The following is a 25151-nucleotide window of genomic DNA, read 5'->3' on the forward strand; positions in this document are numbered from 1 at the left end:
GGAGTGAGGATTTCCATCATCTTCATCAAACCCAAGAAAGAATTCTCCTTCCGGAGCTGAAAAGAAGTGATCTTGCTCCCTCGATCTTGCCCAGGTCGATATTTCAGGCTATTGGAATAGGGTTTCTTCTGGGTAATCTCCAAAACCTTCAATCTCTGAGAGAGAGGAGAAGTATATATAGAAGAGAGGCCGGATTGGAAGAGGGGAAGAGGTTTGCAGATGGCGATGGGTGGTGGGTCTTCTGGCCATGCCTACGGAGAAGCTTCGTACTGGGACAATCGCTACAAAGAAGATCCGAAGCCCTTTGATTGGTACCAGAAGTACCCGGCATTGGGCCCCCTCTTTGATCTCTACATTCGGCGTGATCGCCGCCTTCTCCTCGTCGGATGCGGCAATTCTGGTGAGCACAAGTATCCGTGATGATGATTATGTTGTTGTCGTTGTTCTTGATGATGAGGATGATGTTGTTGATGAGAATGACGATGATGTCTGACGGGGCAGATGAGGATGTTCGTATTGTTGTTGTTCTTGATTTTGAGGATGATTTTATTGAGGATGCTGATGATCTTGTCTGATCGGGCGGATGATGATGATGATGATGTTCATATTGTTGTTGTTCTTGATGATGAGGATGATGTTGTTAATGGGGCTGATGATCTTGTCTGTTGGGGTTGATGATGATGATGATGTTCATATTGTTGTTGTTCTTGATGATGAGGATGATGTTGGTAATGGGGCGGATGATCTTGTCTGTTGGGGCTGATGATGATGTTGATGTCCATATTGTTGTTGTTTTTGATGATGCGGATCATGTTATTGAGTAGGCTGATGATCTTGTCTGTTTGGGCTGATGGTGATGTTGATGTTCATATTGTTGTTGTTCTTGATGGCGAGGATGATGTTGTTGATGAGGCAGATGATCTTGTCTGTTGGGGCGGATTATGATGGTGATGATGGTCATGTTGTTGTTGTTCTTGATGATGAGGATGATGTTATCGAGGCAGCTGATGATCTTGTCTGATGGGGCAGATGATGATGATGATGATGGTCACACTGTTGTTGTTCTTGATGAAGAGGATGATGTTGTTGATGAGACTGATGATCTTATCTGATGGGGCGGATGAAGATGATGATGATGTTCATTTTGTTATTTTCTTGATGACGAGGATGATGCTGTTGATGAGGCTGATGATCTTGTCTGTTGGGGCCGATGATGATGTTGATGTTCATTCTGTTGTTTTTCTTGATGATGAGGATGATGTTATTGAGGCAGCTGATGATCTTGTCTGATGGGACTGATGATGACGATGATGATGATGGTCATATTATTGTTGTTCTTGATGACGAGGATGATGTTGATGAGAATGATGATGTTATCTGATGGGCCGGATGACGATGACCATGTCCATACTGTTGTTGTTGATTTTGATGGTGATTTTGATGATGATGATGATGTTGTTGTTGATGATAATATGATGTTATCTGACGGGGGGGGGAGATGATGATGATGTTCATATTGTTGTTGTTGATGATGAAGATGATGTTCATATTGTTGTTGTTGATGATGAAGATGATGTTCATATTGTTGTTGTTGATGATGAAGATGATGTTCATATTGTTGTTGTTGATGATGAAGATGATGTTCATATTGTTGTTGTTGATGATGAAGATGATGTTCATATTGTTGTTGTTGATGATGAAGATGATGTTCATATTGTTGTTGTTGATGATGAAGATGATGTTCATATTGTTGTTGATGATGAAGATGATGTTCATATTTTTGTTGTTGATGATGAGGATGATGTTGTCTGATGTGGCTGATCATGATGATGCACTTATTGTTGTTGATGATGATGATAATGATAATGATGATATGTATATGAAGCTTGTTAACAGCATGATTTGCATGAAGTATGATCCTGAGAATTCTGCTGAAAGGACGGTATTTGTGAAGAAGAATGATAATGATGATGTTGTTGATGATTATTATGATGATGTCATTGATGATGTTGATGAGATTGATGATGTTTTTGCCGATGTGTCTGACGATGATGATAATGATGGATTTATCAAGCTCATTGTTTTGCATTTAAGTGTCCTCTTTGCTAGGGGAGACATGGATAATGTAGTCCCAAATTTCAGTTCCCTTCTTAATGCACGATAATAATTCTGAGAATTCTGCAGAAAAGACAGTATAGAGAGGAAGAGTGATAATGCTAATGATGACGCTGATGTTCTTGATGATGATAATGATGGTGTTGTTGGTGACGAGGATGTTAATGGTGATGATATTAATGATGTTGATGATGTTGCTGATTACAAGAATGATGTTTTTGATGGAGTTGATTTTTTTGTAAGATGATGAGGATCATGCCATTGATGATGTTGTTTTTGTTGATGATGATGGGTATATGAAACTGATTTGTGTGCACATGCTCTTTGTGTCTTCTCTCTGAATGTTGACAGCTCTTGGAGAGGAAATGGCGGCTGATGGTTACAAAGATATTGTTAATGTAGATATATCGTCGGTGGTCATTGAAGCAATGAAGGAGAAGTATTCCGATTGCCCAGAAATGAAGTGTATCCTTCTATTTTTTTAATTTCTATATATTGTCGGCTCTTTGTTTATTCAATTTCTTCTATTTTGTCCCTTGACCTCCTGGCAGACCTTCAAATGGATGTTAGAGACATGTCGGCGTTTGATCCTGGCTCTTTCGGCGCCGTCATCGATAAAGGTGTTTCATTCAATCACGAACTCAGAGTCATCTTGAATTTTGTTATTCTGGATTTTCGATTCTGTTGCTTTCTTGGATTTTGATTTTAAAAAAATATCTCGTATACTTTTACATTAATTTTGAATTGATTCACCTATCTGATAAGGACGTTTCAGAACAGAGGTCAGAAAAAAAAACGGTTTGTGACTTGAAATGGTTATGTTTGGGAAATTCAATAAACAAATAATTACCAGGATATACGCTTTTCAAAAAAAAACCAATACATTGTGATATTTCTCTTTTCTTTTTGAAAGACTGATATTTCTTGATTAAGATTTTTCACTCTTCTGCTTTTTTCATGGATTTTAATTGATAAAACTTGTGCATTCTTCGTTATTTTATGATTCAAATGATTCAAATGGAAAAAACGTCTTAATGATTTTACATTATCATCATTCAGATAAGTACTTCTGCCTTCGCAGACATCTGCGAACGTTATAATTATCTAATGAGTTATAATTCATAAAGAAATAATTACTATTACTTTGTAGTATTTTATTAATTAGACTTCCGTAATTTCTATTTACTTGGCAAGTTCAGAGGGAGCCAGGTAGAGGTATCTTTCTCGTAAATAATGTCCGTTTCTTTCATCTATCTATTGGTTTTTAAATTTAATCTCCAAATGTGGCAGTTTTTTTTTGAGAAAACCAAATGAGGCAATAAATTCAAAGAGAGACATCTGCTAATTAATATTTCTTTATTGGTTAGCATAGTATATAGATCTCCCAGATAATAAATTTCCAATTTTGTTTTCAATTATTCACCTTTGTGACGAGTACCTATGGCCTACAGACATCAGAGAAACGACCTTTCAATATAAAATGTTACAGAAATTATAATTCAGAAAAATAAATAATTGCAGGACTTCCCAAAAATTGATGAATTACAATTCTGTGAATTTCATTACCTGACAAGTAGCTAGTTGGAATAATTTTCCATCTATCATATGTTCTTGAATTTAATTTCATCAAGGGCTCAGCCAGTTTATCTTTTTCATCTTTTAAGCATTGGATAAACATATATAAGTTACGTTACAAGAATTTTTCACAGGGACTCTGGACTCTTTGATGGTAAGTTTGTGCCCTCATGTTTGAATTTGAAATGAGAAGGATTATCAAATGCCTTCAGTGGCTACCATGCAGTGTGGAGGGGATGCTCAACAGAACTCTTCAAAGATGCTCAAGGAGATTGACAGGTACAAATTTTGATTAATTTCGAGTTTTATCTAGTGTTTTCAAATAATGATTGGTGTTTCTCATTAAATTAGAAGCTTTCAACTAAAGAGTAGTAAAAGACTTCAGAAACAACGAGATTTATCTTGTGTAAGAATGAAAAACATATAAGTTTCCAGTATTGGTTGTGTTTGTTATGAAATGATAAGTTTTCCACTAAAGATTGATGAATGATTCCAGAAACTCCGACTAGTTTAATCTTGTGTGAGGAATAAAGAAAGAAGAATTTTGAACAATGATTAGTGTTTGTCATGATATGAGAAGATTTCAACTCGAGAGTAATAAATGATTCCAGAAACACCAATTATTAGTGTTTTTTTTTTAAACACCAACGAATTTTATCTGGTGTAAGAATGAAAAAAAGAAATTACCAATAATGATTGGTATTTGTTATGAAATGACAAGAGTGTTGAATGTTTTGCTCGGCATTAATTATTGCTATAGCATCTTACCGGCAGTAGGGTTGGCATATGATGATGAATTCATCATCACAGTCCACAAATTCCGGCTTCCTTATTGTCATCAATGTTTGGCTTGAACAGACAGCGATAATGATGATGATGATGATGACATCAGCATATCAGCGGGTGATGATTACAGCACTTCGAAACCGGATTATGATGACGAGAATGATTCATCGCGGCCATCGACAATGTCCAATTATCATTAATTATGTCTATGCAGAACCCTACTAAGAGAATGGATGATGACTCATCCCCATCCTGAATATGGATACATGATAATGATGAGGACCATGATGAATGATGATGACAATGTCGATGGCAGCTCTTGGTAAACAGAAGACCAGATGATTCACTGTTATGGTAATCGTCCACTCGTCATTGTCATTGGCATCAAACCCAGCCAGAAGGCTTTTTTGCGGTATCTTTAATCATCCGCCTTATAGAATGAGGAAGCATGCTTCCGTGGTCATTCTCCTAAAGTATTAAAAAAATTAAAAGTTTCTTCAAAAAAAAATTAAAAAAATTAAAGGGAAGTTTTTCTTTGATCAGACGGCGCAGGGGCATGACACCTAGCATCCAAGATATCATGTTGCAGTCTGGGTTAAAAAAAGATAAACTGATTAAAATAAAAAAAAGCTTTACAGCTGTGTAGATTTTTTTTTGCCATCAACAGTGTCTACTAGAAATCGGAATTTTTGAAAAAAAAGTTACTGCGGACTAGTTCTCTCATATGTAATCGTTTTCTGGGTAAAACTCAGGATTCTCATGGACAGCGGAGCTTATATCTTGGTAAGCAAACTATTTTAAAAGTTGGGGCTTGATCAATTATCAAGAAGAAAGAATAAGAATAATTTTGTTTAAATTGCAGGTAACTTATGGGGATCCGAAGTATCGACTGTACCTGCTTAAAGAGATAGGATGGACTATACATCTCCATGTGATTGGTAAAAACCCCAAAGACCCACTTTTATTCAACGCTCACTTTTTCAGTCCTTATTTTACATGATTGGCTTCTGAGATGAATCATCCTACCCAATGGCAACGTCTTACACATGTTAGCAGGAAGAATATGAATTCTTTTCCTTTGAGAATTCTTTTCATGTGCTGTGCGAAAATTCCTTCTCTTCGGTTCTTGTTAGAAGAAGGGCCACTGCTGTACTTTCCCTTTCTTAGGGCCCCTATCCCTATTCAAAGGGTAGAACAGGCAATTCGGTTTGGTTTTATCTTCATTGACTGTTTTACTTCGGAGAACAGGCAATTCGGAGTCAGGAGATGAGGATAAAACCAATCTCAATTATTTTTATTTACTTTTAAAAAGGAATAAAACCAATCTCAATTAAACTAGAGAGTTCCCTGCCCTTATATAGAGAAAAGGAGTCCAAAGTAAATTAAAATAATCCTAAGGTTGTTTCCCACATAAATAAAGGCAATAAAGAAAAGACCAAGGTTGCTGAAAACAGTACATAGACTGATTTTGTGATGGATTAGTTCTTGCAAAAGTATTATTTATTGTGGGTTGATCACTGATTTCGGGTGATCTTCCCTCTATTCTTTCAAAAAAAAAATGAAGTTCTTGCAAAAGTACTCTATTAAAATTGCAAATTATTGTTCTGCAGGCAAACCAGATAGAATCCCACCAGAGGATCCGTGGAATTTGACTGAGCCAATCCCCATGTTGGAAGATGGCAGCTTGGCCACTACAGCTCTTGGATCTAACCCAGATATTCACTACATATATGTCTGTCTCAAGGTTAACATCAGTTCTTCATGTTCTTCAACAGTATTTAATGTTTGCCGAGACTCATGCATGATTAACTCATTCTTTGCAGGGCAATCCTACTGCAGAGTGAAGGAGAAGAAAGAGAGAGGAGAGACAGAGTGGAGTTGGTGACCTACTTGCTTTTGTTCTAAGTCATCTGTAAAAGAAATCATGACCAGATAGAGTCAACTTCTATTTACAGAAAAATGGGATCTGCAGTTCTAACAGCCCATGACATACATAGTAGATTTTTCATTTCTTCATTCTGGAGGCTCTATTCTGCAGATCAACTACAATGGGTTTGACTAACCTCAGGATGATGTACAGGCGAGGCCAAGTCCTTAGAGAGAGAGAGAGACTTAGGTGAGGCGCGAATCCCCCTCATCCGGAATGTTACAAGATCTGCAAAATATGGGCAAACGACTGCCTCAGAAACCTAAACTGAATATAAAAACAAGAAACTAAAATCAAATTAGTTAGTAAAACTTTGATGCAATGAGGAACGTACCTATGGATGGATCAAGGGGTCCCATCTACCATGAATGGGATGGCGAATGATCAAAACCCCAGTTCGCAGAACTGCGAGTTAACTGGGTTTAGAGGGCAGCCCGAATGAACCACTCTGCAACGGTGGCCGGAGCTGCTGGACCTGAGTTGGCGGCTGATCCGGGGCGGACTGCTGCTGCAGAGACTGCTTTTGCTGCTGCCATTGGGGTCCGCCGGCATTTACATTGCCGGGAAGACTAGAAAACTGTCTCTTGGTCAACATTTGACCGCCCGTTTCGACTCCAACTGACGATGCCGGTTTTTGGGAGGCGGACAGTGTGGGAGTCTCGTAGGCAGGATCTGTTCTCCAGTGGCCCCCAGACCCAGAAGCAGGAGAAGCAGAGGCTGAGTTGGCAGCCCCTGATACGTCTATTCCCATCCCCGTGATGGGGTTGACATGGGCCTGTTCGCCTGGCACTGATGATTCTGGCGGACCCATGAGGCTGTTGTTCTGTTGCAACACCATCCTGTGCATCGCCTGCTGACCCGGTTGTTGTCTCTGCTGCTGCTGCTGCTGCTGACTGGGGTGATGGAGAGGCGAAGGCTGGGCAGAACCTTCTTGGTGAGACGCTGCCGAAGAGCCTGGCAGCCGCAAGGGCGGCGGCGGTCGCGTATACATCTTCTGTTGGCCCGAAGCTGCGCCACCCGAGAAGACTCTTTCGTTCTGCAGGCGCTGCTGCTGTTGCTGAAGGTGATGCCTCTGCGGTATCGTCTGCGGGTGATGCTGGGGATGCGGGCGCTGCCTCTGATTCGGCATGCCGCCGCTGCCCGTGGCAGGCATTGTTGCAGTAGAAGTCCTCGCGGTGTTTTGGGGCCGCGCGTGCTGAGCTGGAGATCCTGGTGTGGGCTGATGCGACTGCGGTTGCATCTGCTGCATCTGATGAGGATGGTTGCTGCCAGAGTTGGTGGTTGGGAAGTGAGGGGGCTGGTGGATGATCCTCTGCTGTAGTGGCTGTTGTCTCTCTTTGGCATACCTCATGGCATACGTTGGGTGTTGGCCGGGCATCTGATGGGGAAGGTGGTGTGTGTTCCCCCCAAAGAGGTGTGGGGGCTGCGGCGAGGAGAAGGAAGGAATGGAAGTGCCTGGTCCGGCAGTGGCACTGCCTTGGCTATTGGAGAAAGGCACTGTAATGCTGCCCATGGAACCAACTGGCTGAGGGGACGGAAGCTGTACGTCCTGCATCATTATCTGCTTGTGGTCTTCTGCGTTTTGAGGCTACAGACGGAATTGAAGGACTGTAAGTTAAGCCATCATAAACATATTGACAGCTATATTGATGGATGACCGGATACATTTATAGATCCACAGATAGATCAAAGGGCAGATGGACAGAGGGATGACAGACAGAATGACTGACAGAGCGATGTAGTGACAGAGACAGACGGATGGGCAGATCAACGATGGGACAGAGAGGACAGATAGACTGAGCAGAGGGACAGACAAATGGACAGGATGGACAGATAATGGAGGGATAGACAGATAAAGGATTCATCAAAAAGATTGCACAACTTACCCGCTGCACCTGCTGGAGATGATCACGCGGTCTGGATAAAGAGTTTCCTTGCCCAGGAACAGCATTTGGATGTGAGTTGACCGGAAGCATAGCCCCAGAAGTAACCACATTGACCATACCTGGAGACCCAATTCCGGCGAGGCCTGGCCTTGCAGGAACCTGGACCCCATTGTTCATCCCACACAACATCCCTGCAGAATTTCCACCAGAGATCATGCGAACACCACGATCGATTCCAATGGCCAATGATCCAGGACTTGACATCCCTGGCTGCTGCGCCATGGCACGACTGGCCATCATCTGGCTGTATTGTTGCATTCTCTGTTGCTCGTCGACCGGGAATGATGGCCTTGGGCTGCTGTATCTTGGGTCCCTGGGAATGCCATAATTCTCATTATTAGAATTTGAAATTTTACAACAGTACTAAAAGTTATTGTTCATACTAAGGGCACTACTTATATTCTTAACATTTTGGCAGGATGTTAATCTCCACCACTGATTAGTAGTGAAAATTGCTCAGTTATGTGTAGATTCTCGATAGAACAAACCTAGACAATAGGTACCTGGGGGTGCCAATTGGCTGTGCCAAAGGAGTAGATAAGCTGCCGCTCATGCCGAGACCCACAGAAGCTGGTAAGATAGAGTTTCCTCCAGAAGGGCCCATGGCAGGTGAGGCAAGGGCGCTAGGATGAGTGGGCATTGGAGGAACTGAAGGGTGAACGCTTTGGTACCCTCCATGGACGGGCGTCTCAGAGCTCTGGGTGACCTCAGCCAGGTCCAATGGGCTTCATCAAACAGTAAAGTAGATAAAATTAGAATAAGATCTGTAATTCTAGAGGGGTAAGCTTGAGTAAGAAATGAGACTGACGTTAGAGGGGCCCCAGTTAAGCTACTTGGACACGCTTGAGTGAGCGCATGAATATGGGAGCTGTGTACTTGAGTGATTAATTTCATTTCTTTGCTGTCACTCTTTGCCTACGAAAACATGAAATATCAATGTAATGAACAGTTGGAAACTGAGGAGTGCTCGAGACGAAAGAAGAAATTTTGGAAAAAAAATATGAACACACCTGGTTCCTACGGAAATGAAGCTGCCTGCCGACTGATATTATCTTCTCAAAATGAGATTTTAAAGTGTCCTCCTCCATTGGCCCCTGAAGGCGTTGAAACAATTGTCTCGCGCTTCCCTGCCAAATGAGACATGTCCATGGTGGTGAGTAGTTGTCAAAAAACTAGGGTTTGTACAAAACTATGGGAATAGAACAGGTAAAGCCATGCCTTTGGAATCCCAGGTAAAGTGGACGGATATGATTGAGAAGAGCCTGAATCTTCGGCGCTGTCCGCCCCATCACCAGCACTTCTTTCCATGAGAACTTTATGACGTTCTTTGCATTCAATTGGTTTTCGAAAGATACACTATAAAATAAAATTTTAATGGCTGATCGATGAGTGGAAGAAGATAAAGTTAAAACCATACATTTAAGTTTTTTATCTTGCTCACCTTAAACTGAAGAGTACTGTTGATGGTGTCGCTAACCAGCTCCCAGTTCGTTCCCATATCATGAACAAGTACGACGAGTGCCTGAGAAAAATATTGATGCATGCTCTAAGAATCTTTTGAAATATGATAAAGTAAATGCTAGAAAGAAGGCTGGAGATAAAACTAACCTGGTCTTCAAATTGAGTCCAAGAACCTCCAGTACCCACTAGGCCGCCAATCATCTATAAGTTAGTAGGCCCGGGTAAGTACAGAGAATAACCGGAACGCAGGAAGACAACCACAGAGTGCCAAATACATGTAATAGGCAGAGAAACAAATGCATCATCCAAAATATCCAGAAGTCAGTCTAGGAGCTCAGAGATAACACAGCGAAACCCACAGAAACCTTCCCACGAAAGATCTAAGATCATTTATTTCAATGTCTGCACTCAACTAAAATTCTTCAACTAAGATATAGTGCACACCCATGTGCAGAAACAGCTAAGTCTAAGTGCCCCAATATTATGCTATTTTATCATGTAATCTCCAATTTGGAAATCGATGTCATTCATTCTTTAAATCAATCGACCGTCGTGATTATTGTGTGTGGCATGATCGTCCACATTTTTTTACCCGTTGCTTCAGCGTGTAAAAAAAAGCAGAATGATCTGAGCCCTGGTATAACTAGTTGTGATATAAAACGCAAGTTTTCTACTCTCCCGAAGAAGATTTCACAGATATGGAGCTAAAAAATCTTAATGAAATTGAGCGCGACGTTGACTCAGAAATTTTTACCCTATGGCCTTCAGTCATCGTACGATGGTTTAATTTTCTATTTTTACTGATGCACCGCGCATTTGAAGACCCAGACATTTCTCACAATTATTTTTTATTCCCACAACCAATCGATTAGCTTCGACAAAAAGCGGATGTCATAAGAGAAGTACATGTGTGCAGGAAATATTGCAAATGCAAAAACCAAAGTCAGAAACACACTGATCCGCCTTTTTCCTTACCCGACAAAAAAAGTGAATAAAATAATCCAAAAAAGCATAATGGAATGGGCATATCAAGAAAAACATTAAAAATTCTGAAAAGGCCAAAAGTTACACGATGATACCTTAAGTCCTTTGCCTTTCTTGCTGCGGTCCCGACTGGTAATTAATTTAATAAGCTTATTAGTTGTTGGCATACTACTGAACTGAGAAGCCGCTGGAGAAGCATGTGAGCTAGGGTGAATCATATCAGGCGAAGCATCTGACAATTGCTTCAGAAGCTTTGGCTTTTTCGCAGCATGCTGTCCAATTACACCTACAGAGAAATTTGAAAATCAAATCAATTAGACAATGAATGTCCTGCGCTTAGTAAAATAAGTTTAGATATTATTGGAAATAAGGAAGACATGGTACCGGGACTTCCAAATGATTCAAAATGATGACCATCCCCTCTCTTCTTAAGATTATCCTTCTATGGCAAAGAAAGATCAAAGAGTGAAAGAGTCAATAAACAACAACAATACACATATCCGATTGACAAGCAGAGCTCAAGCCCGTATAAATTTCAATTCAGAAACAAGGAAAAAAATAAAACGGCTAAGAATTTTTAGATTCTTTTCGAAAAGTTTTTTATGTAAGTCGATTAGGTGATTATCGTATGAAAAACATGACATTGATCATGATAAGCCTCCGCCAGCAACATATAAGAGAAAACAACGTCAAAATGCAGAACCAAATCACGTGAGGATACAACATATAAAATGAAAATGTGAGCATCCAAATCACGAGTCCCCAAATAGCACCCAGGCCAATAGTCAGTTAGGATTCTTGAACAAGTACTTCTGAAATGCAGAACCACGAATTTGGTAAAATGCATGAATTATTTATCATGTTGGTCAGATGGACCGTCGTCAGGTGTGGATAGAGAGGAGGTTTCATCATTTCTTACGAGGAGCAACTACTTCCCGGTGAGGAACCCACCATTGTTGGCATCAGAGCACAGTCAGAGGGCTAATTTCACCAAGACTAAGGAAGAAGTTGAGTCATTCAAGCGGAGGATCCAGAGACGAGAATAAATGGAACAATATCATGACATACTTGAACAGCTTCTGCTGAAAACCACTCTTCACTCGGAAAAAACAAGTCAAGTATGGGGGAAGAGGACTGAGTTCATAGCAGATGATGTACAATCCATAAGCATCATTTCAAATCTCATCCCACAGAGCCTCATTGTAAACAGTATGGATGGCAAAACGTTTGATTGCAACTGTATGAGGGCAACTTTTGTCTGCAGTTACATCAAACATTTGGAACAGGAGGAGCATGATCTGCATTGCAACACCTTATCAAAGTGCAACAAGGGTATGATACGATCCTCATTGTATCTTGGGCCATTTTATTAATTTCCTTCTAGGTTAGCCTTCCTCTTTAAATAGTAATAGCACCGCTTGTTGGAGGGCAGCAAAGAGTTATTTGACATTTCAAATTATCTTCTCTCCCCTCCTCTCTACTGCACTTTCCCTCCTCTCCACTCTGGCCCCTTCGCAGGCAGTCTTTCTTCCAAGCCCTACCAGCGACTCCTTTTACTGATGTGCTCCATCCCCTCCATCTCCCTCTCTCGTTGTTCTGTTCCCAGCCCTAGTTTGCTGGAACTTTGAAATGCGGATACAATTTATTGAAGTATTATTGAAGTGTTTGGGAGTGTAAAACCTAGCGGGAGATTCCTTTCTGGAGGAGGCATTATATGGTTTGAGAAGGAATAAGTTGTCGACTATTAAGTGTTCACTGGCTAAAATGTCAGCGAGTGGAGAAGAGTCTGGGATGGCCGAATCACATACAGCCAAATACAGTTACAATGGAGAGATATAGGGAGAAGGAAATAAAAAAGTGGCAGGGTTTAACATCCCCCATCAAGCTAGGTTGTGGAAATTTTCAATGACAATTAGCTTGTGGAAGGCTGATGAAGATAGGCCTTGCCCAGCTGATTCAACAAATGCCAATCTCAATCGTTTCTTTGATGAAGTGACGATCAATCTCCTCATACCTTATACACTTATGCTGCCCTAGGTTATGCACAATACTGATGGCAGACTTCTTGTCAAATGGGCCCCCGGGGTTGTACCTTTAGTGCACAAGGATATTCCGTTTCCAAACGCCATGACAAATGCCTTGAGCCAATGTTTGGAACTCAACTTTAGCATTAAATCTAGGAGTCACCAGTTGTTTCTTACTCTTCCAGCTGACAAGTTTGCCACACAAAAATTCACAATAACCCAATGTTGATCGCTTGTCAGTCACAGATAGATCAGTTTACCGATCAACCTCTAATATTGGTTCCCATTCACAGGGGGAATGTCTTTGCCAGGACCAATTGCTTATTAGGGTCCAGAGGGGCTGGCAGAATTGCAGGCCAGTTTGCCAGCTTTCTAAAGTAAATCGCAGATGTACTTGTGTCCGGATAAGAATATCTCTTCCCTCAAGTGGGCTGCCCCAATTTTCAGAGAGTATTTTAATTTCCAAAGGGATTTAATCTCAATCTCACAGGCAAGTGACATATTGAGGTGCCATCCTTCTTTGACATCATCACTGGTGATGACAATATCATCGACATAAACAATTTAGGCAGTGAGTTTTAGAGTTTCTGTGCTTCAGGAAGAGTATGAGATCTCCATTGCTCCATGGCTTTGGTGAACTTTCTAAACCACATACAAGGATATTGCTTTAGTATAAAGAGCCAGTTTCAACCTGAATACCTTTCCCCAGGAACTGTCATGCTAGTAGCCAGGGTTAGGGACATGCAAACTTCTTCATCAAGATCTCCATATAGGAAAGCATTATTGATACTGTATTGCTGGATATCCCAATTCAGGTGTGCCGCAAGAGCAAGCAAGATCTAAAGAGTATCCAACTTGGCCATCTGCGCAAAGGTTTCAATACAGTCTATGCAATAAGACTGAGTGAAAGCTTTAGCCATGGACCGGGCTTTGTGACTGTCCAAGGGACCATTGGCACAATATATCAGGGTACAAACCCATTTACACTAAACCATCTTTAAACCTGGAGGTAGAGGAACCAGCTCCCTTGTCTTAATCTTTTGAAGAGCCTCCAGTTTCGCATCCATCGCCTGACTCTATGGTTCACTGGTCAGTGCCTGTTTGACAGAATGTAGAACTTTGACTGTTCCCACATTAACCAAGAAGGTATTATACAACATACTAAGTTGTTTGTAGGAGATGAAGTTGGAAAATGGGGCAAAGCGGCCTCTTGGCACAATCCCAAATATCCTTGAGCAATACAATCAGCCAATTTCAGATTATCATCACCTGGCTCTTCTTCAGCCTCTAAAGAGACGGAATCAGCACTCACAGCTTCAGCATTTTCAACCAGGACAACTGAGGAAGAAAATGGGTCTGATACTGCTCCAGTTGGGTGGCTTTCATTATGGCCAGTGTCAGGAGGAGCAAACTCTTCAACACACCCATCTCTTATTGGCTGGTCATTTAAATGATACATCAGGACTAAATGGTCCTCATAGGTGCTCCAGGAGGTATTTGGGATTCAACTGCCTTCAGAGATGGTCTATCTCCATAAAAGCCCTTCGCCTCTTCATAGGTGACACTAGGCAGGGTGTGGAGCAATCGTAAGGTACGATGATAGCAGCGGTAAACCTTTTGAGTAGAGGAAGAACCCAGAAAGATGAATTTTGTAGACCTGGACAGTGGCAATACAGACAAAGATCCCGGGGAAGAGATTAATCCTCAGCTTGGCATGAAGGAAAAATTGTGATAACTTCTCGACACGACTCTCTTACTCCAGCAGTTAAGGAGGTATTCCGATTAATAAGGTAAGTGCTAGTGAGTCGGGTTCCCCCAAATAGGCCTTAGGAACATGTCTATGAAGAAGTAAACTTCTAACTCTAGCCATAGTGTTCCCAATTCGACGCTCTGCTGCCCGATTCTCTTGAGGCGTACAAACACAGATTTATGAATAATCCCCATTTGGTCAAAGTTGCTAGACACCTTGGCATTAAATTAGTTTCCAGAACTATCGAACCTGTATCTCTTTACAGAGGTGGCAACTGATTCTGGATCATTTTACGAAATAATTTGACGGCCTTTGTCAACAACGGACCTCGTCAAGACCTTTATTTCTTTTATGTCCTTTTTCTCTCACTTGTATTTCTCTTAAGTACATTCTACTTGTAACTGTACACAGCCCAGTTAGTTTTTGGGCCCACTATGTAACCCATAAGACTATGGGGGCTAATGGAAAAAGGAAACTTTTCCTTTTCCAAAAACCCTAGCCGACGGAGCTCGCTTGGGAAGCTCGACCATGAGAGAGTTCTTCAACATAACATGGTATCAGAGCTGCAGGCATAGGACGTCCAGAAAAAAGGGTCTTCCTCCTGTTAGTGAGAGGCCTCTCCTAGTGGGTCATGTTCTATAAACCCACTAGGCTCCCTCACTTATCACTAACTTATATTCTCTCCTCTCTCTCTCCTAGGGTATATATACCCCTCCTCATGTACATTCTAGTTAAGGAATTCATTTCCTCTCCTTCCTCCAAGCCCTAGCATGGAGTTCAACATGGTATCAGAGCCAAGCTCTTGATCCCCATCTCTAGCCCTAAGCCTGTGTGCGGGCTTCTTCTTCTTCTTCTTCTTCTTCTTCTTCTTCACCATCACCCTCTCAATCTTCTCCTTGCTCGCACGCAAGCAGCCGCCCGCGAGCAGCGCCCGCACGCAAGCAGCCGCCCGCGAGCCGCCGCCCGCGAGCAGCGCCGCCGCCGCAAGCAACCGCCGCAGCGCCGCCGCCGCAACCGCCGCCCGCAAGCAGCCGCCCGCGAGCAGCGCCCGCGAGCAGCGCCCGCACGGAGCGCCCGCCCGCAAGCCGCCGCCCGCAAGCAGCCGCCCGCGAGCAGCGCACGAGCAGCGCAGCCGCCCGCAAGCAGCCGCCCGCGAGCAGCGCCCGCGAGCAGCGCCCGCACGGAGCGCTCGCCCGCAAGCCGCCGCCCGCAAGCAGCCGCCCGCGAGCAGCGCGCGAGCAGCGCAGCCGCCCGCAAGCAGCCGCCCGCGAGCAGCGCCCGCGAGCAGCGCCCGCACGGAGCGCTCCCCCGCAAGCCGCCGCCCGCAAGCAACTGTCTCCCGTGTTCGGACCGTGTTCGGTTCTTCGTTCGCTGCCGCTGCTGCTGTTTGCCGTCATGTCGACTACCTCCAGCATGGGCAGTGATCCGTCTGCATCCACCGCCCCGACGTCAACCCAAGCAGATTTCACCGCGGCTGACTTTGCCCGGGAACTCCCGTCGCCGAAAATCGGTGCTCCTCTCCCTCCGGCTCCGGATAACTGCCGTCTCAGTGCTCCGAACTTGATGTCGTGGCTGAAGTTCGTCGAGTACACTCTGCGCGGCCGTCTGCTCCAGAAACATCTCACCTGCCAGCCCCTCCCCGTCACGGACCCGCATTTCCCGGCCTGGAGTGCCGAGCAGTACTTCGTCCACTCCTGGCTCTTGACTCACACTCTCTCTCGGGAGGTCTATGACAAGTTCCTCCACCTGACGACTCCGCGGGAGATCTGGGAGCACGCTCGTCGCTACTGCGGGCATGATGCTGATGACTGGAAGATCTTTACTTTGGCCGAGCGGGCGAGTGTACTCCGACATGGCACCATGTCCATTATGGACTATAGCCTTGCCCACCAAGCCCTGTGGCGCGAGGTGGACTATTACATGCCGGTGGGGGAGCCGACTTGCGCCGCCCCCCGCCATGCTCTCAAGCTCCGCTACATGTCATTTCTCGACAAGCTGAATCCGGAATATGCGGATGTCAGGCGCCGGGCTCTTCACTCCCAGACTCCTCTTCCGGACTTCGATGGTCTGGTTAAGGAGTTGACGGAGGTTGAAAGCAGCCTTCGTCGTCAACGTCCGCTGCTGGACCTGCCTGCCGAGTCCCCCGGCGAGAGTGCTGCCCTCCTGTCCCGCCCTACGGAGCAACCTCCCTTGCTGCCCAAGCCTTCTTCGGGCTCTCGGGCACCGGTGGTTTGCTCCTACTGCGGCAAGCCGAATCATCTTGAGGCCCGGTGCATCAAGAAATTTTTGGACAGTACCCGGGATCCGGAGGTCGCCCCCTCGTCGTCATCAGCTCCTGCCTCGTCGTCTCGCCGGTCCCGCAAAGCCAGAGCCCATCTTGCCCAGGCACCGGCCCCGTCGCCCTCTAGCTCCAGCCATCCAGCCATGACTAATGACCAGCTGACTGCCGAACTTGCCCGTCTCAGCTCCCAGCTGGCTGCCCTGCAGACCGGGTCTTCTTCGCAGCCTACCGTGGCTCACTTCAGTGATTTCGGTGCGTTCTTCCTTCCCAAGTCAGATCAGTGGTATTGTGGACACTCGGCCCTCCAAGCTCCCTTCGTTTCGGATACCACCTGGGTGCTTGATACAGGGGCCACAGAGCATATGACCCCGTTCAACCACCGGTTTCTGTCCTCTGGCGGCACCTTGGTGGTCGAGCTGTCCACACGGGCGGGTGGGGGACGACTTCGCGTGACTGGTATCGGGTCGATCCATGTGGATGGCCTTGGTATCATTCACAACGTCCTTCATGTTCCGTCCCTTCAGACCTTACTTATGTCACCGCAGCGACTCGTCGATGCGGTCCATTGCTCGTTCCACATTCAGTCTGATGGGATCTTTTTGACTGACAAGGTGGGGAAGACTTTGCGAATTAGGCGCTCGGATGGCCTACTGCTGTTGGACGAGAGGGGGCGGTCGGGGACCCCGGTGCAGCGGTGCTTGTTGACGGTCAAGGACCAGCGCCGGCAGCGGCTTCTACTCACTCACCAGCGGCTCGGGCATCCGTCTTTCCATGTTTTGAAAAGACTTTTTCCGACATTGTGTACTGGCTTGGACCTCTCTTCTGTTGTTTGTGATGCATGCAAACTGGCGAAGCATCACCGGGCCTCCTTCCCTCCGTCGACTTCTCACAGTGATGTTCCCTTATATCGCATTCATAGCGATGTATGGGGTCCGTCGCGACAGGCCAGCCTGAAGGGACACCGGTGGTTCTTGATCTTTGTTGATGAGGCCACCCGTTACCGTGGACCTACTTGTTGCCGTCCAAGAGCGCCGTCTCTCGACTGTTCAAGCCTTCTGCACCATGCTTCAGACTCAGTTTGGCGGACTATTCAGCGGTTCCGGTCCGACAATGCGCGGCGGGACTACGTCAACCAGGAGTTGACCTCGTATTTCACCGCCCATGGGATTCTCCACGAGGCGTCTTGCGTGGCGGCGCCCGAGCAGAATGGCCTTGCCGGCGGCGTATTGGGTATGTCACGTCGACTGCCCGCACTCTCCTGCTGGACTACCACGTCCGTGGACTTATTGGGGAAGCCGTTCTGGCGAGTACTCATCTCATCAACCGGCTGCCCACCCGACCCTCCAGTTCAGCCCTCCGCTTGACCGGTTGTCGGCTGCCTTTCCCGCCCGCGCAGCTCCGCACTCACCTTCTTCCCCGCGTCTTTGGCTGCACGGCATATGTTCATGACACGACGCCCTCCCTGTCGAAGCTGGATGCCCGGGCGCTCAAATGCGTCTTTGTTGGCTACTCTTCGCTTCAGAAAGGGTATAAATGCTTTCATCCCTCTTCTCGTCGGTTTTTCGTCTCCGCCAATGTCACCTTCTCTGAATTTCAACCCTTCTTCTCTCCCACATCTCCTCCGGCCCCCCCCTTGGAGCCGGATCTGGTTCTGGAGCCCGCTGCTCCCTTTCCTCCCACCGTCGTCTCTCCTCCCACAGTCGTTCCACCCTCCTCTTCTTCTCCTCCACCGGTCGGCCTTCCTTCCTCACCCATTGCGCCTACTCCATTATCTTCCTCCCCCGAATCCTCGCCTCCTGCTTCCGCTCCCTCCCCGTCTGCTGAGTCCTCGCCTTCCTCTCTTCCGCCAGCCATTTCCGAGTCGTCTTCTTCTCCTGCTGACGATGACTCCCCTGACTTGCCTATCGCTTTGCGTAAAGGGGTCCGCCAGTGCACCCGCACTCCCCTTTACCCCCTCTCTCACTATCGCTCCTTCGCCAGGTTGAGTACTCCCTACCGCCTGTTTTTGACCCGCATCGACTCTGTCTTCGTTCCACGCCGCTTAACCGATGCTATCGCTTGTCCTCATTTGAAAGCGGCGATGGATGAGGAGATGCGCGCCTTGCTCAAAAACCACACGTGGGATGTGGTTCCTCTCCCACCCGGGAAGACGGCCGTCTCTTGCAAGTGGGTTCACACCCCCAAGCACAACGCCGATGGCTCCCTGGAACGCCGCAAATCGCGGCTCGTGGCTCGTGGCTTCACTCAGTCCTACGGCGTCGACTACTTCGAGACGTTTTCTCCGGTCGCGAAGATGGACACCGTCCGCCTCCTCCTGGCGCTGGCCGCTCATCATGGGTGGTTGATTCGCCAGTTCGACGTTAAGAACGCCTTCCTTCATGGCGATCTTACCGAGGAGGTCTACATGCATCATCCTCCGGGCTACCCTCTCGGGCCTCCGGGGACCGTCTGCCGACTGCGGAAGTCCTTGTATGGACTGAAGCAGTCACCGCGGATGTGGTTCGGCCGCTTCAGCTCCGGCATGCGCGACGAAGGTACACCAGAGCAATGGGAAGCCACTCTCTTCTTCCGTCACGGCCCGGCGGGTCGCTATCCTGGTCGTTTATGTGGGCGACATCCTGATCACCGGGTCGGACACTGCCGGCTTCACGCCTCAGCCTCCCTTGCCCGCGAGTTCGAGATCAAGGCCCTTGGTCAGCTCCGGTACTTCTTGGGCTCGAGGTGGCCTACTCGGCTCGTGGTATCTTCATCAGCCAGCAGAAATATACGGTGGACCTGCTGACTTTGACGGTATGACCGACTGTGCTCCTGTGAAGACCCCCATCGACCCCAACGTCAAGTTGGGCGCCGGGGGTGACTCTCCGCCGGTCAGCACCCATCAATATCAGCAGTTGGTGGGGAAACTTCTCTATCTGACCCACACGCGTCCCGACATCAGCTATGCAGTTAGCCTTCTCAGTCAGTTCATGCATGCTCCGCGCATGAGATTCATCGTCAGGCAGCTCACCGGGTGCTCGCGTACCTGAAGGGCTGTCCCGGGAAGGGTTTACTCTTCCCCCGGAGCTCAGAGCCGACTGTAAAGGTATATACAGACGCTGACTATGCAGGCTCGACTGTGGACTACCGGTCTACCACCGGTCTTTGCATCTTTGTCTTCGGGGGCCTTGTGAGCTGGAAAAGCAGCAAGCAGGATCGTGTCTCCCGTTCGAGTGCAGAGGCGGAATACCGGGCACTTGCGGATGGGGCCTCTGAGGCTCAGTGGATTCACGGGGTGCTCCGCGAACTTCGCGTCGAGTACACCCGTCCGATCCACTTTTATTGTGACAACAAATCGGCTATTGCCTTGGCTCAAAATCCGGGCCAGACGGGTCGCATCAAGCACATGGAGATCAACCGCTACTTCTTCAAGGAGCGGATGGACGAGGGCTTGTTCGACTTGTCTTTCGTGCCGTCATCCGACCAGGCGGCCGATGTTCTCACGAAGGGATTATCAAATCCTCTCCTTGTTCGTGCTACCTCCAAGCTTGGCATGGATGACATCCATACCTCGCTTGCGGGGGGCTGTTAGTGAGAGGCCTCTCCTAGTGGGTCATGTTCTATAAACCCACTAGGCTCCCTCACTTATCACTAACTTATATTCTCTCCTCTCTCTCCTAGGGTATATATACCCCTCCTCATGTACATTCTAGTTAAGGAATTCATTTCCTCTCCTTCCTCCAAGCCCTAGCATGGAGTTCAACACCTCCTGATTCTCTCAACAGTGAAAGAGTTCCCGTGCAACGGCGTTCTTCATCAATGGTCCACATATCAACGCAACGGAAGAATCAGGCTATGGCAAAGTCCAACAGCAGCCATGTCGAGCACCTGCATTGAATATCTTCTATGGCTGAGTGGTGCAAAGCCATTACAAGCTTCACAGGCGTCTGCATTGTTCCCAGGTAAACGAACAAGCATCTGACTTGGTTCATTAAAGACCTTATCAACACAGACGACTGTCTCTTCAATATGGCCGCAGAAGCAAGCCAGGAAGGCATCGTTCAGACTACTGACGCTGGACGAGAGACTTTGAACCTGGTAATCTTTCCTATCGTGCCTGAGACAGTCAAGTTTAATGGCTTTAATCTTCTTGACTGGAGCGAACAGAGGACTCAATGATCACCTTACACAAGAGGTTGACCCGAGTAACTCTAGATACAAAGCCTGGAAGCTTGAAAATGCAAATATCCGTCAGTGGTTGCTGAACAGTATGGCTGGAGATCGGTTCCGAAAATATCTATACCTGAAGACGACGAAGAAAATTTGGGATCATCTTCACAAGAGTAATGTGAGGAAGAGTCACACCCGGAGAATATTTGAGCTCGTTACTAAGGTGACCACGCTGGTGCAGGGTGAGATGTCAGTGGCAGAATATGCAGAAAAGCTTCAAACTCTGTGGCTGGCGATTGATCATTCAGACCAATCAAAAATCCTGAGGAGTGGCAGTCAGCTTTTCATGATCGGATGTTCAGATTCCTGATGGGACTGAACAAGGAATATGAAAGTTTACGGAGTCAAATTCTCAACCGTGGACGTGTACCCAACTTGGAAGAAGCTATTAGGATTGTACTTGATGAAGAAAGACACATCAAGTTAATTCCTGGCAGTGATAAAGATGAAGCTGTGCCAGGGTTCTTGGCAAAGACGAAGCAACCGAAGGGAGCACCATCAGGGCGTGAAGGTGAAAACGAAAAATATGATAAGAAGCCGGGGGAAGATGCTCCAAGTCAGAAGGGCCAAGGTGGTAAATATAAGTCACACGCAGTGCTCCTATTGTAAGAGGAGAAATCACACAAGGGAGCATTGCTGAATATTAATCCACATCTCAGACCTGTTTAAGCTCATGCTATTGATGCTAAAGAAGCAGATTCTGGTGCTGGGGAAGGAAGCAGATGGTGGCAGAACTATTCATATCGAATAATATGATAAATTGAAGGAGGAATTTGATAAGCTGAAGACTATGGTAAGCTCTACATCTATGGCCCGTGCAGGTGAGACAACCTTTTATTTTTATAATATATCTTGCGACTGGATTATTGATACAGGAGCAACAGATCATATGACTCCCTACTATATGAAGTTTCATAATTATGCTCCTTATGAAGGGAGTAGACGAGTGTTTACTGCAGGAAGAGAGATGTTGCCGGTTACTGGTATAGGTGATGTTAAAATTGCTGATCTGGGTATTATTAAACAAGTCCTACATGTTCCAGGCCTTCGGGCACAGCTCATAGCTCCTCAAAAACCCGTTAAAGATTTACATCTCATTTTTACAATGACTTCTGATGGGTGCTTTGTTTATGACAAGGCCAAGAACCTGAAGACTTCACCTTTTAAGGAGAAGAATGGGCTGGTATACCTGAGTGATCTTGTCGAGGAAGCTTACACATCCAAGTCTGGTGTTCAAGAGCAGGAGTGTAGCAGACAGTTGGAGCAGACCAGACACCCATCTTTTGAACTTTTGAAACTCATGTTTCCTGTGTTCTTTAAGAAAATGAATTCTTCTCATTTCTTATGTGATACTTGTTGTCAAGCCCTAACCCTAATCCGCATTTAGGATAGAGAATGGGAGAACAAAGAGAAGAAACTCACGTTAAGAAAAGAGCAATAGAACTCCATACATTAGACGGCGCCCTAGGGTTTCTTTATAAGTAAACTGGGTGTCTCAGGCATCAAGGCTATCGTGGATCTGATAGCCTGGATCCGCTTCACTTATATCCGATAAGGACATAAGTATACAGAAAATATAAACAGGTACAAATACAGATACATGATAAAATCATAGGCGGCTGACACTTGTCAATATGCTAAATATAACGTGTGTCCTTTACTGGGAAAGGAGAACGAAGTACACATCCTTTTTATCTCCTTCATGGTGATGTATGGGGTCCATCCTCACCTACAACCTTGATGGGAGCAAAGTGGTATCTTATATTGGTTGAAGACTTTACCAGACTAACATGGGTTTATTTATTGAAATCCAAGTCTGATGTTGCAGATGTAACTGGCAAATTCTTTCGTATGGTGAAGAATCAGATTGGTATCTCTATTAAGCGACTACGGTCAGACAATGCTAAAGATTATTTCAACAAGACTCTGTCATCTTTATTTGCTCAGGAGGGTGTAGTACATGAGTTATCCTGTGTGTATACCCCACAACAGAATGGGGTAGCAGAAAAGAGGATAGGTCATGTAACTACAATGGCTCAATGATTACTCTTACATTATGCAGTTCCCAAGAGCGTCTGGGGGAGGCCATCTTGACAGCGGTGCATATAATTAATAGATTACCATAAAAAAAACGTTGAACTACGAAAGTCCTGTAGATCTGATGATGAAATTTTATCCATAGGCTCAATTGAAGACTGATCTGGCTCCAAGGATATTTGGTTGTACGGCATTTGTGCATATCCATAATATAAGGGATAAATTTAGTCATCGAGCTGTGAAATGTGCGTTTCTGGGTTATTTGCATGCCAAAAAAGGGTATAAGTGTTATAATCCACTTCAAGGAGAATGTTGATATCTGCGGATGTTACATTCCATGAAAATATAAGTATCTTCAAATCACAGGAGAAGGTGCATGAAAAAACCTCTGCGCCACCATTGTCTGGAATTCAGGATATAACCATGAGTCATGGTCCTTCTATCATCCTGGACAAGACTTAAATCATATCAGAAATTCAACATGAAAGACTTCTAAGGACTGAATATGATCAGTCTGAATCATCAAGTGAAGCTGGTGAGAATGAAAGTGGTGAAGTTGGGAAACCGGCGTGGAAGGAAGCAAGTGACACTCTTGATCGATCAGCTGAGATTAATCAGCTGGTATGGGCCGAAGCACACTCTCCCACTGCAGTTCTAAGAGAGAAATAAGGAGAGCACAAATAAGAAAGTGGCAGGGTTTAACGGGGAGTACAAGCATTTGGGATTGTGTTGGTGTTTGGTCCAGATTCTGATACAGACCTGATGGATGCCTATCAAAAATCACCAATGCGTAGGAAAGGTAAGACATGAAGGAAGAAGAGATGGCACGATCAAGAATTTGGCTGCTGCAGCAATCTTGGACTTCCTGTCAATCCAGATGCGGCCCCAAGATTCAAAGAAAGCCTCAAGATGTCATTCATGTTAGACTTATTACAGTATGGGTGGGGTACTTATAACCCAACGAGTTCAAAGAATTTCAGGGACTGTTTCACGCCCCAAATGTTAAACAGCCCGTTAGGAGAACAGACATAAATAGAGAGATGAATTTGGGATAATCTGTCCTCGAATTTTATAAAAGAGTTCATCAAATTTTCATTTTTTTTTTGCAGACGGGTTTAGTCAGTAAGCCTCAGTTTGTTGAGATCATGGATCTAAACTTATCTTCATGGTTTGGCTTTTTTAAGCCAAAGCACTGTGCAGCTTGGCTTCCCAGAGATGAATTCAGCTGCAACTCACTACATTAAAACAATGGCATTTTGAGAGGAACGTGGCAGGTAAACTGAGTCATGTCTGTTCATTGTTCTCCCGCCTCCCAGATTAATGACGTTGATGAACTCTTGGATGAAAGAGATAAGTGACTAAATTTAAATTAGATTTTCTCAGGGCATGTTTCTGAAAGAGTCGGGCTGATAGACAAAGTGATGCCTTTCTGTTGAAACTAAGGGGGGAGATTTGTGTTTTTATTGTATTACTGGATTGTTCAAAAATTTTGCTAGGGTTTGTCTACCTGGAAAATTGTAGACAAATCAAGTGTTTCACTTCAGGAGCAGTGTCTGTGCAACCACGACCAGAGAGAGAGAGAGCGAGAGAGAGAGAGAGAGAGAGAGAGAGATTTGGGTTGGAAAGATACAACATTTTCATTCATGAATAAGGCATGTCTTAAATATAAGTTTCTGATGTGGCGCTCAACTCATGTTGGTTGATCTGGTGGCTGGCAGACCAGAAACGCAGAGTCCATAAACACAGTTATGTGCGGCTGACCATCCAGATTAAGGAGGATCCGGCAAAGGGAAAGCATAAAAGGAGGCGAGAGTGGGAAAGATCGATATTTTTGGGATATGGCAACTCTTGTAACAGAAACCCAGGCGAGAGTGAGGCAGCGTTTTGCTGTGATATTTGGGGAGCTTGGGTTCTCGGTAACCTACTACACCAAAACGTGGCAGTGCTGGCCAAACGGAAGTAGGCCAACACCAGAAGTTGCTACTGCACTGGAAGAGCAATTCTCTTTGGATTTTTATACATTTCACTACTTTTTAATATCTAGTCAATGGACTGCGTT

General features: G+C 45.4%; 3 protein-coding genes across 5 annotated transcripts in view; 2 read left to right on the forward strand and 1 right to left on the reverse strand.

Annotated features, from left to right (window-relative positions):
• LOC144714344 (S-adenosyl-L-methionine-dependent methyltransferases superfamily protein) lies at positions 1 to 6492 on the forward strand. 2 transcript variants are annotated; one of them, XM_078589068.1, is made up of 9 exons: positions 4 to 400; positions 2467 to 2580; positions 2667 to 2735; positions 3825 to 3844; positions 3917 to 3969; positions 5229 to 5259; positions 5339 to 5414; positions 6087 to 6220; positions 6300 to 6492. In XM_078589068.1, the coding sequence occupies exons 1-9, from the start codon at positions 220 to 222 to the stop codon at positions 6318 to 6320; spliced, it is 699 nt and encodes a 232-aa protein (XP_078445194.1). In that variant the 5' UTR covers positions 4 to 219; the 3' UTR covers positions 6321 to 6492. The 2 variants fall into 2 exon arrangements, with proteins under 2 accessions (XP_078445195.1, XP_078445194.1); XM_078589069.1 differs by lacking the exon at positions 3825 to 3844 and having other exon boundaries at positions 1 to 400; positions 3903 to 3969.
• LOC144714343 (chromatin modification-related protein EAF1 A-like) overlaps positions 6355 to 25151 on the reverse strand; it is a 27441-nt gene continuing 8644 nt past the window's right edge. The window contains exons 13-23 of one of the 2 annotated variants that reach the window (XM_078589067.1): positions 11179 to 11233; positions 10890 to 11080; positions 9958 to 10011; positions 9791 to 9871; positions 9568 to 9705; positions 9360 to 9476; positions 9158 to 9264; positions 8853 to 9074; positions 8290 to 8662; positions 6738 to 7991; positions 6355 to 6631 (exon numbers count right to left, since the gene is read on the reverse strand). In XM_078589067.1, coding sequence (XP_078445193.1) covers positions 6816 to 7991; positions 8290 to 8662; positions 8853 to 9074; positions 9158 to 9264; positions 9360 to 9476; positions 9568 to 9705; positions 9791 to 9871; positions 9958 to 10011; positions 10890 to 11080; positions 11179 to 11233 — 2514 coding nt within the window. In that variant the 3' untranslated portion in view covers positions 6355 to 6631; positions 6738 to 6815. Of the gene's footprint in view, positions 6632 to 6737; positions 7992 to 8289; positions 8663 to 8852; positions 9075 to 9157; positions 9265 to 9359; positions 9477 to 9567; positions 9706 to 9790; positions 9872 to 9957; positions 10012 to 10889; positions 11081 to 11178; positions 11237 to 25151 lie in introns of both variants that reach the window. The other variant, XM_078589066.1, reaches the window with a different exon arrangement.
• On the forward strand, positions 16537 to 17679 carry LOC144714346 (uncharacterized). The gene is made up of 2 exons (XM_078589070.1): positions 16537 to 17101; positions 17461 to 17679. Exons 1-2 carry the CDS (start codon positions 16546 to 16548, stop codon positions 17481 to 17483), a joined length of 579 nt encoding a protein of 192 aa, XP_078445196.1. The 5' UTR covers positions 16537 to 16545; the 3' UTR covers positions 17484 to 17679.

The sequence above is a fragment of the Wolffia australiana genome, chromosome 17 (genome assembly GCF_029677425.1).
Source record: "Wolffia australiana isolate 7733 chromosome 17, ASM2967742v1".
NCBI classification, from domain to species: Eukaryota; Viridiplantae; Streptophyta; class Magnoliopsida; order Alismatales; family Araceae; genus Wolffia; species Wolffia australiana.

Coding starts and splice junctions, on each gene's coding strand:
- LOC144714346 (XM_078589070.1), top strand. CDS start 16,546: ATGTCATTTCTCGACAAGCTGAATCCGGAATATGCGGATGTCAGGCGC. Junction 17,102..17,460: donor GGCTCACTTCAGTGATTTCG/GTGCGTTCTTCC, acceptor TTGACTGACAAG/GTGGGGAAGACTTTGCGAAT.
- LOC144714344 (XM_078589068.1), top strand. CDS start 220: ATGGCGATGGGTGGTGGGTCTTCTGGCCATGCCTACGGAGAAGCTTCG. Junction 3,845..3,916: donor GGACTCTGGACTCTTTGATG/GTAAGTTTGTGC, acceptor GCTACCATGCAG/TGTGGAGGGGATGCTCAACA. Junction 5,415..6,086: donor TATACATCTCCATGTGATTG/GTAAAAACCCCA, acceptor ATTGTTCTGCAG/GCAAACCAGATAGAATCCCA.